The sequence below is a fragment of the Nanorana parkeri genome, unplaced genomic scaffold (genome assembly GCF_000935625.1).
Source record: "Nanorana parkeri isolate BGI_ZX_2015 unplaced genomic scaffold, ASM93562v1 scaffold192, whole genome shotgun sequence".
NCBI lineage: Eukaryota > Metazoa > Chordata > Amphibia > Anura > Dicroglossidae > Nanorana > Nanorana parkeri.
This window is the reverse complement of record NW_017306460.1, coordinates 1,346,956-1,367,868: the sequence shown is the minus strand read 5'-3', so window position 1 is coordinate 1,367,868 and position 20,913 is coordinate 1,346,956. Positions and strand designations below refer to the sequence as shown.

The following is a 20,913-nucleotide window of genomic DNA, read 5'->3' as shown; positions in this document are numbered from 1 at the left end:
ACCAGCAGCTTCGCAGGAGGTGGCTGAGCCCGTCATCGGCTGTGATCGAGGAGGCGGGGCCCGGCGATCGAGGGGCGGGGCCCGGCGATCGAGGGGGCGGAACCCGGCGATCGAGGGGGCGGGACCCGACAATCGAGAAGGCAGGGCCCAGTGACGGAGGAGTCGATCGTGGAGGAGAAGGAGGCGGACAGAGGATCAGGGCTGACAGGTAAGAGGGCTTGACCGCCTGCCTGAGACCCTACCATAGAGAGTCTATGGTGGGCTCTGCAGGGTCACCCTTAGGTGGGCGGTTTGGGTTATCAGGTGGGCGTAACTAGAAATCACAGGGCCCCATACAAAATTTTGCTATGGGGCCCTGTGATTTCTTGTTACGCCCCTGCCAGGACACCTCTGATCCCTCTGCTCCACAGAATTCTAAATAAAGTAGATGGTTCCATAGAAGTCTATGGACATTTTCCAGACCCCAATCCAATTCCAATCCTTTCCATCAACAAGGAACCTCACAGCGTGGTCAGGGCCAAAACATCAACTTCGGAGCTCAAAGTCATTCTTTGAGCTCCCTAGACTAATACAAAAGATGGATAAAGCTACAGAAACTTACTGGCCCTGTTTTTGTCATGGGTCAGGATTAGTTATCTCAAGCCCTGGTACATCTTAACTGATTTCTGACTACACTAATGCTGGAGAGTGTAATTGTATAAATATGGTAGAGACCATAGAGGGCAAGCTACATCACTGCAAGGAACCTGGACTTAGTGGTTCATAGATAGAAATGATATACAGGTGAAACTCGAATAATTAGAATATCGTGCAAAAGTAATTGCAGTAATTGATGCAAAAGGGGCCCAAACCAAGTACTGAGTACATATGCATGCTTGTACTTTTCAGAGGTCCGATATTGTTCTATGTACAATCCTTGTTTCATTGATTGCATGTAATATTCTAATTTTTTGAGATTGTGGATTTGGGGTTCTTGGGGTTTTCATGAGCTGTAAGCTATAATCATCACAATTATGACAAATCACGGCTTGAATTATCTTGCTTTGCATGTAATGAGTCTATCTCATATATCAGTTTCACCTTTTAAGTTGCATTAGTGAAATAAATGAACTTTGCACGATATTCTAATTCGAGTTTCACCTGTAATATAGGAATTAATCATAAATAAATGTTCAGACACATGGGTACTGGCTAGCTGGAGGGCTGTCCAGAGCAATTGCAAGTGTAGCTGAGAGCCGTATGTGGCTCCTGAGCTACTAGATGAGCAGCACTTATGAAGAGGGACTGGCACAATCTTTTTGTAAGAACGAAGTAAATGCAACCCACACATCATCTCTAACAGAATCATTCTGATTCACTTCCTTAGTTTCAGTATTCAACAACAGAAGTGGATTGTTTGGAATAACCACAACAGTTTCATCCAGAGGTATAAAATGAAGACTTTAGACTATGCAAAGCCCTGGCCTCGTTATAAAAGAACTAAGATATGGAGGGGGGTTCCCATACCTTACAAAGGACCTTGACACCTTATAAAGCTATTCAACACTATATTTAATGGGAACAATCTTAGTATTTTTGTCTAGGACACCCGAGATAAAAATATATGAGCTGGAGGTGTTTGGTTTGCTCTCTGTTCTCGGTGCTGAGATATACCAATTTCATGGTTCATAGCCTTTTAGACTAGCATACAGTATACACTCAGAAGTGTACGCACATGTTGGGTGCAAGGGAAAACTTCAAGGATCGCTTTGTTTGCAGGTGATGATGGTTTCCATACATGTAGTTGTTCTCCCTAGTGATGTGGGTGTCTCAATTCTCTTATGAAATATTCCCTTCTCTATAAATCAGCCTTTAATCAGTCACAAATAAGTAACTGTGTGTGAGCTAGAATAAAACATCTGGAGTCAGGTAAATAAAAATTGCCATGTGTTTGTAGGTGCAAAAGTCCCACTGAAGAACCATAGACTTCCCTTCTGCAGCTAAAGCTGGTGAGCAATCTGCCCATCTATGGGCAACCATAAGCTCCCATACATGCTACATCTACTAGGGAGGTTTTTGAAAGTTGACAGTATATGACATACTGGGCTCATCATATTAAATTGACAATATATGATGGAGACATACTAGGCTTACCATACAGAACTGACAGTATATGATGGAGACATACTGGGCTCACCATACTGAACTGACAATATATGATGGAGACATACTGGGCTCACCATACTGAACTGACAATATATGATGGAGACATACTGGGCTCACCATACTGAACTGACAGTATATAACGGACACATACTAAGCTCCCCATGCTGAACTGACAGTATATAACGGAGACATACTAGGCTCACCATACTAAACTGACAGTATATGACGGAGACATACTGGGCTCACCATACTAAACTGACAGTATATGACGGAGACATACTGGGCTCATTATACTGAACTGACAGTATATGACGGAGACATACTGGGCTCATTATACTGAACTGACAGTATATGACGGAGACATACTGGGCTCATTATACTGTACTGACAGTATATAACGGAGACATGGTAGGCTCATCTTACTGAACTGGCAGTATATAATGGAGACATGCTAGGCTCACGGTACGGAAATGACAGTATATAACGGAGCCATACTAGGCTCACCATACTGAACTGACAGTATATGATGGAGACATACTAGACTTACCATACTGAACTGACAGTATATGATGGAGACATACTAGACTTACCATACTGAACTGACAGTATATGATGGAGACATACAAGGCTTACCATACTGAACTGACAGTATATAACAGAGACATACTAGGCTCACTATACTGAACTGACAGTATATAACGGAGACATACTAGGCTCACCATACTGAACTGACAGTATATGATGGAAACATACTAGGCTCACCATACTGAACTGACAGTATATGATGGAGACATACTAGGCTCACCATACTGAACTGACAGTATATGATGGAGACATACTAGGCTCACCATACTGAACTGACAGTATATGATGGAGACATACTAGGCTCACCATACTGAACTGAGATAACAAAGGGATGTGAAAATAGCATCTTACCTTAATGTTGCTGAAGATTCCCTTACTACATCCTGCCAGGGTTCTGCTCTGTGACTTGTTATCTCCGAGTTTCACCCCCATTTTCAGGCAGAATAGTACTAGAGAGATGTGTAGAATAGTCTGGGGTCAGTTAGTAGACTTATCTAAAGAGACAGATCTGGACAGAACACTCTCTCTGTATATGACAGTGTATGGCAGTCACTGGAAAGGCTCAGGCTGTCTCTCTTCTGCATTCTCCGGGCACAAGCAGTCGAGTTCTCTCTGTCAGCTCAGGTGTCTGCAGAGGTTTAAGTTAAAGGGGAGGATTTATAACTTTTCCACTATGACAGATTCTTTCTCCCTCCCTCCGCCCACTTTTCAAACAATTGGGACAAGAGAGAAATGCAGGAGCACACAGTGTAATGAAAACACTCAATGACTTGGGAAATGTATGAGGAAAGTGAGGGGGCAAACTACAAAGTCCTGCAAGTGTGACACAAAGCTCCGCTCCGGCGTCATCAATCAGCCACCTTTGGCTTGTGAATATTGCTTATAGGAAATAGGGAAATAAATGTATCACTTAGAGGAAAGAAAGCAAGAAAGAGAGAAAGAGACAAAGAAAGAAAGAAAGAGAGAGAGAGAGAAAGAGAGAAAGAAAGAAAGAAAGAAAGAAAGAAAGAAAGAAAGAAAGAAAGAAAGAAAGAAAGAAATAAGGAAAGAGACAGAGAGAGAAAGAAAGAAAGAAAGAAAGAAAGAAAGAAAGAGAGTGAGAAAGAAAGAAAAAGAGAGAGAAACAAAGAAAGTGCATTAGATACATATGTATATCTATGCATTATACATGCACTATATTTCCTATATATATATATATATATATACTGTATACTGCAGAGAAAAGTTATGATCGCTTTTGGTCAATTAAGTGGATATTTGTTTTTCCAAATTTGTGAACTGTAATTTTAGAACATTTATTTATTTATTTAATATTTTACTTTACAAATAAAAAATGTTTACTGGTTGCATCCATGACAGTGTGCTGGGCTTTCTATAAGCAAGCCTAGCACTATCTTCCTTCCTTGCAGACTGTGTTGATGAACTAGTTAAGACGTTTCAGCCTCTGCTTGCAGAGAATAGACCTTTGTGTGCAGGACGGCTGCAGGTGGTAAATACAAAGTTGTGAAACGCAGCGTTTCCTATGCACCTGATTATTTTTTGGGTTTCTGTTTTTTAATGCTGAACATCATAAATAAGGAAATGTAGAATCAAAACTATAGATTTTCTTTATAGAAGAACTCTGGGCATATGAAATCTTAACCCTTGCAGTGGGGCAGTTAAGTGATCTTTTTGTCTAGGGAGCTAAAATAACAAAGATATACTCGCCCGAATTTGGTACCACTTGGCCGCTAGACCGGTCCTTGCAGACTCTCTCCCCCCTCAGTTCTGGCAATCGAATGTCCCTTGGCTGCTCGCTCGAGCAAAAGGGAGAGAGGCTGCAGGGACCAGTCTAGGAGTCAGCTGGGTCCAAGAGTCGGGTGAGTATATCTTCTTTATTTAGCTCCATAGACAACATGAGCACTTACCTCTTGCAGCGCAGGGGTAGCCCCACTGTAAGGGTTAAGATTTCATATGCTCGGAGTCATTCTTTAAAGCTGAACTCCAGGATAAGCCAATATCGTCTACATACAAGAGCCATGTGTATTTTTACTTGATTCTTGGTGAGCTTTGTGTATTTCTTCCAGATCTGTGCAGTAATCCAGAAACTTTGCCTCTGTGCAGGAACTTCCTGTAATAAAGACCAGTCACTGCTGGTCTCTCTCCTTGTGCAGGGTGACTGGTCTGATCTACACCCCCTCCTGTAGTTTTCTGCAGGCAATCTGTAGTGGGTGGACCTTCTGTGCCCCTCCCACAGCTCTGCTCTCTTCACAGTCTATGTGTAGCACAGTGAGGATGTAACTGCTACTTTTAAAAGGTAATAAATGTGTGCAAACACATTTGGTGCACACAAAGTTGATTTTTAAATAAAAATAAATAAAAGATAAAACATTTAAAAACTGTTTTAAAATGTAGGGGGGAAAAATAGTTTAAAGAAAATTAAAAAAAAAGAGAAAATTAAAAATAATGAATAAAAACACTGGCAAAAGAATATACAATTGGCTGGAGCTAGCAGTGACAGCTAGCTCCGCCCAACTGTTTCCTATTGGCCGGGATCTAGCAGGTCCTGGCGAATGAATAAGAACTGGGCGTAGCCGGCCGTGGCGTCAAGCCCGGCTCCGCCTAGTTGTTATTGTTTAATGACAGATCAGCATCCCCAGGTCATTTGGGGACGCTGATCTGTCATTACAACTGGGCGGGGCGAGCCGTGAGACTAGCCTGCCGAGTGAGAAAGAGCTGCAGTGACCGTTCTTCATTATGGGGAGTTACTGTACAGAGGTAAAATGCAGATTACTGCACATATCTGGAAACAATATACAAAGGACACCACGACCCAACTAAGAATCCACATGTCTCTTGTACTTAGACAATGTTTGTTTAGCCCGGAGTTGAGCTTTAAACAATACCCCTCATTATTACACCCTAAACCTTTCACACCGTGCACTTTGCACATCATTACACCCTGCACCTGTCTACTCTATATGTTCCTAGGAGAAAATACAAAAAAATGAACCTAAAGTGTATCTAAACCCAAAGAGAAGAATGTCATATATTGCAGCCTGCCCGTCCTTATCTGTGGTGGCTGCATTGGCTTTTCTTAAATCTTTGTTCCTGGTGAATGTGCCAGTCACAAATTTTCTGTCCTAAGGTGACAACGCTCACTCACCGTACTGTAACTATAAAGTGCTGTCACACTGGGCTGATCTCCAGGTATGGAATACAAACATGTCACCCACCCCTATCTTACATAGGGATGAAGGGGTTGTGTAGTTTACAGAAGATAGCTTGGAAATTTGATAACATTATGTGAGATATCAGTTCAGTACACAGGAAGTAACAAGGGTACTGGATTTCCATCAGGATCAACAGATATTTTTCTGTACTTGCAGAAAATGTACTTAGCTGGAAAAAAATGAAAATGAATGCAGCCACCACATCTAACGACTGGTAGGCTGTGATATATTACATTTTTGCTTTAGGGTGTATTATAGGGAAACGTGAGCCGACAACCTAGGTAAAGGTACCACACCCCAAATGTTTATACACAGTCCAAAATTTACTATAACTAGTGGGGTTTCAATGGTAGCCGCGAGGATCCATAACCAGCTGGTTCAGACACACTTTAAATGCTTACCAAGTTTTTTCCACAAACAGAATATTTAGCTATTCTAAAAAAAAAAAGATGTTTTACAAAGCTAAATATATTTTCGGGAAGCCGTGAGATGACATTTGAAGATGCATTTAAATATCATTGTCATATAGCAGTTGTCGGAATGCAGCTACATCTGTTGAAAGTGTATTTTTGGAGTATAAACTTGTATGTGCTTTATCTATTTTATAGGATAAATTGCAAAAAGAAACCAAATGAAAGAAAAAACACCCGTTTCCTCTATTTGTTTTAAACAAAATGGGAGATAATATGTAAAATATTTTCCTTAACAAGTAAAAAAGCAAAAGGCAAAAACAAAAAGAAGAAAAAAAGGGGGAAAGGGAAAGAAAACAGAAACAAGAAAAAGAAAAATATTATTTTATTTTTCATGTTTTGCTTATTTTTCATTCAATATGACTTTGAATGCAAACAGTTATTTATGTTTACTGCTCACTGAAAATCCAATTTCAAATGTCTTGCAGAATAAAAAAAATATTACAGATTAAAAAAAACTATGATAACATGGATGCAATAAAAATAAAAATATCCCTGCTCTAAAAGTGGGAAAATCTCTGGGGGGAATTTATTAAAACTGGAGCAGACAAAATCTGGAGCAGTTGCCCATGGCTTGATAAATCCCCCTCTCTGTGTAGACTGTGCTAAGTCAGAATGTGTGTCTATACTACAGGTATGGAGAATTGTAATCTATTAACTAGGGATGCACAGATACTTTTCGAGTACCAGTGCAGATAATTGGCATTTTCATGAGAACTACCAGGGTTGCAGCGGTTGCAGCTGGGACCGGGCTCTGGCACTCCACCACTGTCCTGAAATCATTAGTTTGTATTTTTTTCGAAAAACTGTCACATGACAATAAACAAAAATGTATCAGTACTTGTACTTGAAAGTACTCGGCAAGTACCAGTACTCGTACTCGCAAAACTGGTATCTGTGCATCCCTTTATTTATATTTATAAAAACAAAATCGTACATTAAAACAGAGATGTACAAATCCCAGGAGCACCGTGTGCTCCTTACAAATGACAGCTGCCTCCTAATTTTTGAATTTTTCTCTAGTGTAGTCTTGGAGCTCAAAAGTATCGGTACATGTACTCGTACTTGTACCGAGTACTGTACTTGGTATCTGTGCAACCCTACAGTATTAACAAGTAGAATATTCCACACTTGTCCATGATACCACAACTAAAACAATCTCTGGGCTAAAATGGAAATCCAGGTGAATTTAATCCAATTATTTATTCATTATAAATAATGAAATGCATCTTCAATATCGTTAGCATATAGACTTGATAGCAGCATCCTGTAATATTCTCTAAATAAATATACAATCATAAAAAAAATTATACACAAACCCCCCCCCAAAAAAAAACAAACCAAAAAAAAAAAATGAACAAGGAGAACTCTTCAAATAAGGGATTGTTGGCCTGTAATCCCGGCCAGGACACTATCTGCAAGGAGTTTGCATGTTCTACCTGTGCTTGCGTGGGTTTCCTCCGGGTACTCTGGTTTCCTTCCACACTCCAAAGACATGCTGGTAGGTTAATTGGCTCTGTGTGCAATAGGGACCTTAGATTATAAGCTCCTTGAGGGCAGGGATTGATGTGAATGTCCACTGTATAAAGTGCTGCGTAAATTGTCGGCGCTATATAATAACAACTAAATATTGGACATGGTCAGATTCAGAGGCATGCCTTAAATTGGTGCAATATCTTTTCTGGCCACTAGAGGGTGAAATTTACAAAAGAAGCTGCCGGTCAATTTGTCTCAACTCATCTAACGTTACACAATTTTTACATGGTTTTTCTGTTCATCAATCTTTGTAAATTTCTTTCTTTTTTTTCTATATTTCCTGTATTAAATATCCATTATTAAAATACATAAAAACACAGAGAGATCCTATCCCCAATTCATTGTAAATACATTCTTAATAAAATATCTTAATTAGATAAACCTGCTCAACTTTTTACAGTAAAAAGACTGATCTTGATAAATAGAAGTGAATAATAATACGTATGTGGGAATGCCAGGCAACTTGCAGTCTGCAGGACACTAGTAGCACAATACCATGCTCCAGCTTTCTAGAAGTGGAAGGAGGGAAATGTGACTTGACTTAGCTCACATAGGAGCAGAACTGGCTCAGTGTTGTCACATAGCACCTGTACAAAATGGAAAATGAGTCTTATAGACCCTAAACACATCTCACGTAACATCTTATCACCCTCTGACTCCAGTGAGATATAGACATCTCCTCTGCACCGCAAGTCCAAATCCCAGCATAAGCTGGAAACATTGAGACAGCTAAATAGCAAGATATATCTCCTCTAGAGACTTCTGTGACTCTGCCACCTCTAACGAACAATATATCCATCTTGGACACCTGCCTGCTCCTCTGACCTTGCAACTGAGGAGTTAATGCTTCTTAGTTGTAATGTCAGATCAGCAGTTGTAAGCTCAGACTCTGCTGCAAATTCAGCAAAGTTACAGCAGATCTGGAGCTTAGTCTCAGAAATTGAAAAACTTTTCTTGGCAGGCTCACTCATGGCATAAATTCACTCATCTATGGCAACCTGTGTAAATCGCATATTTCACATTGAGGTGATGCTTGGCAGGTCTGATGAACCCAGAAATGTGGAGAGAACGGGGCAGTAGTACCGCACACTGTGCCACCCTCATTATCCCCAGAATTCACAAGTTAGTAACAAAAACTGTAAGATTTAAATCTCATGTCTTTGCTAAGCATCCATTTAGGGTGACTCATTTGATAAACCACAGTCTAGCTTAAGGCACAGTTGATAAAAAGCAATGAGGCTCTGGTATAATTGGTCAAATCATAAACAGTCTGCAGAGCAACCTAATGAATACACATCTGTGAGATTGTTATATTGAGATAAAGCTGAACTTCCAGAGCCAAACTTTATACATATCCCATAATTCATACTGTGTTGGAGTTATTTTTTCCAAAAAGTGGCTACACTAAGTATAAAAGGATCAGTTAGACATCAAACACGCCTATGTTACAAAGTCCAGAAGGCTAATAAGATGAAATTGACCTCCTAAGAGAGATATTGTCAGGGACCCAGGGGGGCCGTTCCTCACCAGGCTCGCGGGCATCGGGCACGGGCTCCTCCTGGCAGGGCATCTGGCGCTGGTGTGGCCGGTGCGCATGCGCGAGTCGCACGCTGGGTGCGCGGTACGCAAGCCGCGCGCCCATGCCCGGAAGCTACTCAGGCTTGGGGAGGACTCCAGCATTCACCAACTGCCTTCGGCCTTGCGATTGGCTCCTGACTGGGGAAGCTTCCTGGTTGCCCTGGCATATAAAGCTGGTCAGAGCCTTGACTTATTGCTGAGTTATTCTACCTCATGGTGAACAACCAGCTCCCTCCTGTAAACCTGTTTATTGATCTGACTTCCCGGCTACCGACCCTTTCACCTGACCCTTCGCCTACGACTCTTGCTGCCTGCCACAACCCTGAACTGGACTTAACTACTCTATTTGGATTACCCTTTTGTACTGCGATTTTGAAAATATTTCGTCCCTGCCAAGGGGTTCCACTCCCGGCCCTGATCTGACTTCCCGGCCACCGACCCTTTCGCTTGACCCTTCGCCTACGACTCTTGCTGCCTGCCACGACCCGGAACTGGACTTAACTACTCTATTTGGATTGCCCTTTTGTACTGCGATTTTGGACATATTTCGTCCCTGCCAAGGGGTTCCACTCCCGGCCCATTTTCTCGGCCTGACAGATATATACATCAAATAAATATCATATTTGGTCTCTAACAAATTGTAATTTCAGTCTGCTAAATAATATGCTGGTTTTCAGATGATGAAACCTTGTAACACAGCAAAGTGCGCAAACTAAAATACTCTCCAAGACACCCCTCAGACCCTTTGGTTAAGTGGAGTTAACGCTGCGGCACCCTCTCGAGGTAGACAGAAAAGCTGCTGCATTTGGCAGCTGAAGCTCTCGTCTTATCATTGTGCCTATTAGGGAATACAATGAGTCTTTTATAAGGAGCTAGTGACTCTGCCATGTCAGATTGGACTTGTAAATGAGCTGAATTCAACAATGAACCAAAGACTAGGTGGACTTATGTATTTTTTCACTTTAAAACCCTTTACTTTTTATTTTACTTTTGCTTACGTCTGTTTTGTAATACCTTTTCTGTAAATATTTGTTCACTGTATTACTTTTCTTTAAAACGACATTTAAAAACCGTTAAGCTGAACCCTGGTGTGTTCTAATTAGAAATTGAAACCTTTGCCACTTTGAAGAAGCTACCATAGTGTACACTCTGTTACATTCTTGCCAAGGTGTGACAGTGAGTGATGCAGACATTTTTGAAAGATCCGAATTGCAACAGCAGAAGCTATGAGCAGAGTTTGTTTCCATAAAACATGTGGTGTAGGATCATTTGATCTGGCACAGTGACAAATACTCTCAGCCTGCTGCTGCTTAGATTGTTGTCCAGCAAACAACTCATGGAGCCATTGCCCCTGAAAATCTCAGTGAATGTCCATTTATGTGCAAACGGATGCACAAAATTTATTTTCTTGTTATATTTTCACCATAAAATATTAGATAAAACAAGAATGTTTATTTTCTGCATCCATTCGCATAGAACAAACATTCTCAGAGATGCGCAAGGCCAGTGGCTCTGCAAATTGTTTATAAATAGACCCCTTGAGCAGCTCCAAGCTCGCTCCTGTGATGTGATGGACTACAATCTCATATTTAGTTTACTAATTTGTATTGAGTTTGTAGTCTATCACAGGAGTGAGCTTGGAGCGGTGACTACTTTACAACACACACAGGGACCATGGGGAACAATATTAGCCATCCTCTAGAAGGAAGGACAGTGTCAGCACCAATTCAGAGATGATTTGAGGATCTACAGCCGAGTGATACACAAATAAGATACATTTTTGTTAATAGTTATTGTACTTGAATGAATATTTAAAGTTTAAATCCTGAGTTTAGTGTCACTGTAATGCTCAGGCTGGCTACAACCTAGCAGAATCACTACATTTAGACTAGGAACTCTTCTGCTTAGGCCAAGGTCTAAGAAAGGTTAACCTAAAAAGGTTTTTTATTTTATATTTTACTACGCTGTTCACTTTAATCTTGTTATTATCAGCTGGATTTCTGCTTTAAAATCTCTGCTTCTACTATATACTGTAATCAGCGGCGTCCCGAGGCTGGGTGACACCCGGAGCGTTGTCCGAGTGTCACCCCGCCAAGACGTCACCGCGCGTGTGCGCGATAACGTCATCGCGCACGCGCGACAGTATTCTGATACCTGCCGGCAGCCATCTTGGAGATGGAGGCCGGCAGAGAGAGGAGGAGACAGCCACCCGGCGGGATAAGGTATGCCGCCGGGTCCCCTCCTCTCTCCTGATACTGTTGGGCGTTCGGTCCATGACGGAGCGCCTGACTTTTCAGAGGGGGTGACACCAAAATGACTGCAAAATAAATATCATATTTAATCAAATAAATATCATTTGGTGTCACCCCTCCAATGGTGTCACCTGGGTGCGGGCTGCACCCCCCGCACTCCCTTGTGACGCCACTGACTGTAATAATACTATTGATTGATGCAGTGGTAGACAGGACATGGCAAGTGATTCAGAGTGACACGGAAAACATAGAGGTGAAGGGTGCTGTTAAAAAGAGGAACTGCGCAAATATATATTCTCAAAAGGACGAAACTGTACAGACAGACGCAGTGATGTTTCTGGAACAGGCTGTGAACATTATTAGGGAGGTTAGTATTTCATATGTAGGAAACATGAACAGAGCAAGAAAATGTCCTTGTTTAAATAGATGCAGAAAATGTATATATGAGGAATTCTTCAAGATTGTGGGATTAAAAATGAGAAAAGTACCTAGGAATAGGTTGTCCTGTCTCACTTAAAAGCATTCTTGTATTCCAAAGAAGAAAAAAAAAATACTCTTGTAACGATAGACTGGACTTCCTATTCATGAGTTGACCTACGGTGTTTACATGCAACGGAACTCAACCCTGCAGATGTTCAACCACCTCTACAAGCAAAAACCAGCAGTCAGTAAAAGACAGTACACACCACGTCAATGAAGCAGGAAGCCTGTGCTTCTGTCAACCCAGCCCGGGGCACCTGATCATGAACGTGTGTGGCCTATTGAGTCTATGGCAAATTTATGATTGCCTGACACACATTGGATAACAAGCTTCCTTAGGTCAAAAAGATCAAATATTATTGATGCTACCATATTTGCAGACTTGGCCTGGTAATTGGCAGTAAGAATGCTTCACGTCCACAACTGCAGGACCTTGTATATTCCTACCACAACCTCAGTATTATCATTGCTATTTCACTGACTTCTGCCGTTGTGTTACACTTATGCTGCTAATGTTCACCCTCGAAATGTCTGTTCTCTTTTGTTATCTTTTAATGACCCCCATCTCCTGTTGATCTCTGAATTAAAAGAAAAACTCTTCTACTTGTATGACCTCTGCCCTTTAGGATGTACATCTAAGGGCTCATTCCCGCAGATGCAAATACAAGCATATGGGCATACAGCAAAAAATACACCCGTATTTGCGCCGCCCACGAGTCCCAGCTGTTGTGTATTTGTGTTCATAAGATTGTATGGACACAATACGCTGTAAGTGGGTTTGCACATAGAAATGCAAATACTGTATGTACATGGAAGTTTTGTATTCAGGATCCTGTGCACGTATGCATGCATATACAATTGCCGGTACTTGTGTTTACACGTGCCATTGTGTCCATACAACCCTATGGCCAAAAATACAGAACAGTCTGGGACTCTCAGACAGTGAAAATACAGGCATATTTTTTACTGTATGCCCATATGCCTGTATTTTCATCCGTAGGAGTCCTAATGCATGTTGGAAATTTTTTTTTCCCCTAAAGCAAACCTACGAATTGCAAAGCAATGGCTTCATTTAAATGCCTACTCCCCAACAGCACATGCTCACCATTCATTCCATCCCCTGCCACTCACTTCAGCACTTCAGTTCTCTGAGAGTGAAAAAAATACCTGGTACTTCCAGGTATAGGAGACCATTTGACTGTGTTGTAAAGTAAAAAAAAAAAACCCTTTCAAACAGGTTAAAACTTACCTGTGTCTTCACCGCGCGCTCCGGGCGGCCGCAAAGCATCTTGGGGGCGGGCGCATGCGCAGTTCAGATTTTCGGCCAGGAGACGAGGAGAGACATAAGGTAAGTCTATGGACGCGTGCACCCGCATGCAGACACCGTGGGACAGGAAGTGCCAGCAAGCACAGAGGAGTCAGCGCTGGATCGGAGAGCCCCCGCCGCAGCACTGGAGGGACAGATGAAAAGAACAGGAAAGAAGAAGATCGGATTAAGAGACATCATTTAAGGTAAGTGCTGAAATTAACTTTGGGGGGAGGGAAAAAAATGTATGCTTTAATGTCACTTTAAGAAAATCACATTTTCTAATTTTCATAATGTTTTTTAGACTTTTAGGGCACACACAAATTGTCAACATTTTTGAAAAAAACATTTCATTCCAAACGTTAAAATACATTGTGCGTGTCTGGCATGACCTCAATTGACCAAACAAGGGGGGGCCCTGTGCACAACCCCTATGCCCCCTGAACATATGGTTGTGATTTGGGGTGTGGGCAAATGCAGTGTTGTGCTGGAGGAAGGTAGTTGCTTTTTGCAACTAGATGGAGCCAATTTAGTTCTTGGAGCATTCTGCCTAGGTGAGTGTGGATATAGCTTTACGTGGCTTTTTTCTCTTTCCCTTTGATATCAGCGTGTATGCGCAATGACAATGTGGGCATGCACACATTAGGTGCCTGACATCACCACGCATGCGCCAAAACGGTGCAAGTGGTTTGCGCACTGATGTGGGAGGGGAGAGCACCCAGACGAGGATTTAGGAGGGAGGGTTCCCTGGGGTCGATCTTTTCTGGCGGCCATGAGGAGAGGATTTTTGTGAGTAAGCTATGCTACAATAAGACGGATATTTTTGAAGTGGGGCTCAATTAGGTTTATATATTATTTTGGAATATCTTTATGGCGGTTATATATTTTTGATGCCTTGGAGTAGATAGTACCTGAGTTAATGAGGACCTCCACTTAGTAATAAAACTGTATTGGACAATAAAGTTAATTCTTCATGAGATTAGGAAATGTATGCTCCTCACCCTTCAATGTAGGTGAGCACATGTGAATATGGTTATGAGTAATTATAAAGATCCTTAGTATGTGATTAATCTATTCCTAGGTAATAAGTGATATGATTCAAGATCTAGGTAATTACTGATTTAGGGAATGAGATGTGGAAATAGTTTTGATATATGATTTTTACTAATCCTCTCTTTGTGGGAAGTGGATGGGTTTCACTTTCCCGAAGAATCCTGTAGGGCCCCCAATGGTTTTAAAAGTAGTTGCATGATGGCATATGTGTATTGCCTTTGATTGTTTTAATTAATTAGGAAATCTGTTGAGAATGTTAATGTAAGTCAGAATTTATGAAGTATAGATGATGGACTAAAATGTGGATATGTTATGATTATTAAAAGGCTTATATTTCTATACCATAGAATAGATGTCCACTGTGAACATGTTCACAAAACACTTTGCACTCCCCTTTTTGCCTCCCCTACTTATATTGAGATATGTGAAATTTAACAATATGATATTATTATTAACAAGATGAGGGTGTGGCTGTGGTGAACTAAGGGACTGTATATACAATTGTATATACAACTGAAAATTATATTTTAATGTTTGGAATAACATGATTTTTTTTTAAATATTGCCACTCTGTGTCTGTCTTAAAAGTCCCCCAAATTTTTTGAAAAGTTGTGGATATAGTGTGAATATGGCATTCTCCAAATTTTTTGGTAACATTTTTTTAAAAAGTCATTATTTTCTTATACTTTAAAAGATCGAAACCACATAGAGGGGAATTTATCAAAACTGGAGCATACAAAATCTGGAGCAGTTACCCATGGCAACTAATCAGTCTTTGTTCAGTTAAGATATGAAAATGAAAGAAATAAGCTGATTGGTTGCTGTGCACATCTGCTCAATATTTTGTCTGCTCCAGCTTTGATAAATTCCCCTCGTACAGTAGTTTGTACTGTAATTTTTGAAGTAAAACTATGTTGGATTCAACTTCTGGCTTAATAAAGAGTTAAGCTGTCTGTGGATTCTGCTGAGTCAGCAAGTGGTCATACAGCCCAGGCAGACTGACATCTATGAAGATATACCATTGCATAAAGCAGCATTTGAAACAGAACAGTAAGAAGACATATGCATTACAGCTGTCTGTGCATTTGATTGCTTGTGTAACTACAAAACTGAAATGACTGAAAATGTGTCCAATCTGCAGAATAGGAATTAGCACTTAATACCTGTTGCTGATGAAACGTGTAATGATGCAGAGCAACTAAGCAAAGCTAGAAAAACTGTATGAATGCTATAAGAGACTGTCTGAAATCTATTCCGATCTTCCATGAAGTATTAATACAGAAGAGTCAATTCATGAGCTAAATACATTAGCTTTACATCCTTTAGCCAACATCTCGTTATTGGAGGCCAAGTGTCAGACAGAGGGCAGGTTATCACAGCTCCATGACACTGCATCCTGCTACTCTGCTTCCTCCAAGCTTTCTAAGCGATCTCCTAAATCGATAAGATCCTACTCACAGCAATCATCACTTGGGTCGCAATAGTCATTATGTAGTCAGATCATCACAGCCCGTGCTGAAGCAGAAGAAGCAAGCTTAATGCATTAAGAGGTTAGCAGTTATCGAAGCACACGCTGCACAAGCTGCCCAAGCTCATGCACAAGCAGAAGCACAAATTGCCCAGGCAGAGGCACAAGCCACCCAAGCTCATGCACAGGCAGAAATGCAAGCTGCTCAGGCAGAAACACAAGCGGGCCAAACTTGCACACAAGCAGAAGTGCAAGCTGCTCAAGCTCATACACAGGCAGAAGCACTAGCAGCCCAGGCAGAAGAACAATCCACCCAAGCTTGTGCACAAGCAGAGGCACAAGCAGAGGCACAAGCCACCCACGCATAAGCACAGGTGGAAATAGAAGCTGTCCAGGCACGAGTGCAAGCTGCCCAAGCATGACTGCAGCCAGAAGCAGAAGTAGCTCAGGCAGAAGCCCAGCTAGAAGTCTTCAGAAGGAAATAAAAGAAGCAGCAGCCTTAGTCAAACTTAGGGCTATGGAGCAAGCTGCTGAAGAAGAAGTTAATTCCCTATTATGACAGTTTCTGATGACCCTGGAAGGGAACTAGTCGATACTGGCCTTTTATTTTTATTTAAGACTGGAAGACTTTTCTAGATTATACGACAGAGCCAGCCAGAAGTTCCAAGAACTAAGCAATCTTCTTCTTAAGCTTGAAATCACCAAGGAACACCCACGTGTACCAGGTCTTAGACACCTTGGCACTGCACATTGTGTAAACCCACAAAATTGCCTTACAATATCTACGAAAAATGTACTCAATGTGTCGGGTTCAGGGCATAAAGAGGAACTTCAAGTCTCCTTTCCACCGTTCTCCTTCTTTTCAAATGAATCAATTACTTAAACAGAGCTAAGAACGATCCAAGCTTTTCCAATATTGTCGTAAGTGTTCCAATCTCCCCACCCAACTACAGCAAGAGAAAACCTCAGAAAGAAATTCTGAAACTCTAGAAATGTTATCTCCACTAGAAAGTCTAAGGTTAAACCTACTACCAGCAGGGACAGTGAAGAAAGGTCACAAACTCCTACTGTCTCATCCACAACAAACCACATCCTCTCAGGAAATGTTGTACATTCAAGGAAAGCTCTTTGAAGAATGTAAGGAGTTTCTAAGGAACCATGTCATTTGTTTCAGATGTGCATCTATAGATCATTTTGGCAGAGACTGCAAGACCGCAGTTAAGTGCTCAGAATGTGACAGTGATAGGCACATATTAGCTTTACACTGAACGTCTTTTAAACAGGACTTTACATGCACTGAAGATCTTACACTAGTGTCAGATTATTATGGTGAGAGCCATAAGTTACATCATAAAGGACTTTCAGAGAAAACCTGTCCTAAAATATGTCTGTGTTTCTGCAAAATCAACCAAATGAAGCTGTCAGAATGTATGCTGTATTAGACAAGTTGTCTTTGACACATTGAATGTGCTCTGCTTAGTCAGCTAGTGGCCATACTGCCCAGACAGACAGATTCTTAGGAGGTATGTCATTGAATAAAGCGGCATTTGAAACAGAACTATAACTCCCCCTCCCAAGCACATTCTCATTGACCAGTGACTGCATGCTACTTACACAGCTCTATATGATCCATCTCTCCACCTCCACCCTCTAGAAAATATTTTAAACTCATCTAAGAATTCATTAAATGTGTATGTCTCTGCCAGATTACATTGTAAAATTCATTGTTTACAGCGGAGTTGTAGATTCCTATATACAGTAATAACTTACTCTATATAATTTCACTGTAAGAATTAGTAAATATGATAAGTACAAGCTGCAGATTTTCTGCAATTGTCAGCTACCATATCTCCATCTCAATATCCATCTACCATATCTCACACCATACCGGACATAACTCATTTGCAGAGTCCTGCAGAGTCCTGCAGAAACCAACCTTCATGGAAAAGAATGAATAGAATATGCCACCAGCACGCTTTCCTCTTTTTTAAAGTGTACATTTTTATTGTGGTATACCGCAAGTCGCAAAGACATACAACACTTTGGAGGTGTGCAGGACTCCTTCACCACGTCTATTGCTGGACACAAACATGCTTTTTTTTTTTTGTTAGCTGAGTGACAAAGCAATGTTTTACTACTGAGGCTTTCATTTTCCAAGCTGATTTTAAGATGCAACACTAAATTAATTGAGTGTCAACATAAACTTGTATGCCTCAGCATAGAACAGTGTCAAGTACTCCCTGCCCTGTGCGCTTTCTTTTTCTCCAAGTAATAAAACACTCCATCGGCTGAATTTGTACTAAAGATGTCTTCACAAAACAAATATTAATGAACAAGTGATTACTACATTGCTGTTTAACAGGATCGTATCGTCATTTTGCATATATTATCTTTATACAGTATGTGGACTGTATTAGGTTAATGAGTTTTAAAAAAAACTGTTCTTTTTTAGTTAGTTAACACTGAGCTCCAGGTAGTTATAAAATACACACAATAGTGCAGATCTGTATTTATTAATACATCTTTTACAGGGTTTTTCACAACAGGGTGAGGAGTTTGGAGAAGGCAGGAGAAGTGAACAATCTAGGACAACATAGCTGATTTGGAACAATTCTCCAATTCAGCTCACTTTCCAGTTCAGCTATGTTGTCCTAGATTGTTCACTTCTCCTGCCTTTTCCAAACCCTTCACCTTGTGGTGAATAGCCCTCTTAATGTATTTATTCAAATGCAAGCAGTGTAAGTTCCTTAATTTGACATGGTATTGGCCTTTGCAATCCTCCATATAGCACAGCTCAGCCTAGGGGAGGGAGAAACTGAATAAACTGAATAAACTAAACTCACATTATAAATTCTTATTTATACTTACATTAGTCCAGCTTGGCCCAAGGTAAGTATACATATTTTATACCTGGCAGGGCGACAGGGATCCTTACACTGTAGTAGTCGGGGTTACTACAGTTCTTTATAGAGATCTTCCCGGTCCTGTATGACACTGAGCTGAGCAGCTTCTCTGTGCTGTAAAAACACAAGGGGTAATTTGCTCAGCACAACGGCCATTGAGCGAATGACTAGAATTTCTGTCAATGAATAGAAGACATTCTCTGATTGGATGAGGGGTGGTGACAATCCTTATCCAGTCAGGATTCATACCTGGCCTAGTGCTCCAAAAGCTGTACAGCAGAAAGCAGTGCCTGCATGGAATCTGAAAATCTGAAGTTTATGTTTAATCTGACCGATAACATCCCAAATTGAGAAAATTGTGGCTACACAGGAGAATTTTGACTGGCCCCACACTCACATGTGAAAAAAGTCAGGTCAGCAGCCATGATATGACTCTGATCTGGGGGGCAGGAAGCTACCTGTTTTAGGGGGGCCTGGGAGAAGCTCATCAACTGCTAGAGAGATTCTCATAAAACTCATCCTTGGCATCATCCTGTCCATCTCCTGTGGTTGCATGCACACTGATCATGGAGATATTTAAAAAAAGCATTCCTTTCTCATACTGTACATGCTCTTTCCTGATGGGACTGAGTGGCTAGACAGTGGCAGTGCAGCTACCATCTGGAACTACAGAACAACGCTTCTTAACCAAGCTTCATGACCAAGTCCATTGTAGCTGTTTGGAAAGCTGATCTTTAGGAATGAGTAGGTAGCCAGCTGGAATTTGGCAGTAGAAAAGACACCTATAGTTTAAAGGGTGGACCTGTCTGTTTGATCGGGAAGAACCTGTGGAATCTGCAGGATTATCGGAGCAGGGGAGAGAACCCTGGAGTTCCTGTATTACCACTGAAGGGAATGGCATCAAAGGGATGATGCTTCACACTCACCAAAGCACAATCTGACCATTTAAATGTATGGTCATTTCGTCTGGTAAGGAGGATATTTATTATCTAAAATTTACACTTGCGGTATTTGAGCACTGGATTGTGAAGTGCTGATGTTATAAGGAAGAAATAACTACTTGGAACACGATCGGGTACACTTGAATCAATAACTCACCACGGGTGACATACACAGGATGTAAAAGGAAATTTTTTTATTATTGGTCTTAGATTTGGATATTTGTTTCTTTATTTGTCCACATATTATTACACGATATACTATAAGAAATTGGTTACTGATTTGGCACTTTATGAATTATAGGTTATCATAATTTCTATTACGGTGGCTATGTATATTATCTATTTCTTGAACTTTTAGTGCAGTGCACTATTTAATTGATTTGGAACACTATTGTCGGCACAGCAGCTATTTTGTTACTTTCACTAGATTTTATTTGATCTATTTCCACAGCGAGGGAAAATTATATTAACATTGGAGAAAAAGTTTTGTAATTATTCACATTGAGCTCCTCCATCCCAACAGGGGCCAGAGTATTGAATGATACAGTGCCAAATTATTAACTTCATAGACTCCATTTTTGAAATTCCTGAGTTTCAATTAACACTTCTTCTGTAGTGAAAAAATACTATTAGTGTCAAAAATGGTTTTGGTAAATGAACCAGAGCGTCGTGTTCTCTTTCACGGCTCATTGACTAAATTCGTTTAGACAAGCTCATACACTGCCTGATAATGTGCTCAGACCTCAGCGGCAAGACTCTCAGAAAATGTTATTCTAGATAATTTCTGATAGTTTAGGACAGAAAAATGCTGCTAGTGCAAATAATACTGTGCATCCCCATAGAGTAGAACTACTCAAGCTTTTTTCCCTTTAAGTGCAACTTTTTAAATAAAACTTTAAAGTTCTGCACTTATCAAAAGCCTGAACTGGTACAGAGATGTCTGATGCAGATAAAACGATTTCACTAAGTGTAACCAGTTTAGTT

General features: G+C 40.8%; 1 protein-coding gene across 1 annotated transcript in view; it reads right to left on the bottom strand.

The window, feature by feature from the left end:
• Positions 1-3,411, bottom strand: part of SLCO2A1 (solute carrier organic anion transporter family member 2A1) — a 56,124-nt gene extending 52,713 nt beyond the window's left edge. The window contains exon 1 of the mRNA XM_018555335.1: positions 3,082-3,411. Within this exon, the coding sequence (XP_018410837.1) occupies positions 3,082-3,162 (81 nt within the window). The 5' untranslated portion in view covers positions 3,163-3,411. The remainder of the gene's footprint in view (positions 1-3,081) is intronic.
• Positions 3,412-20,913: the final 17,502 nt, after the last annotated feature.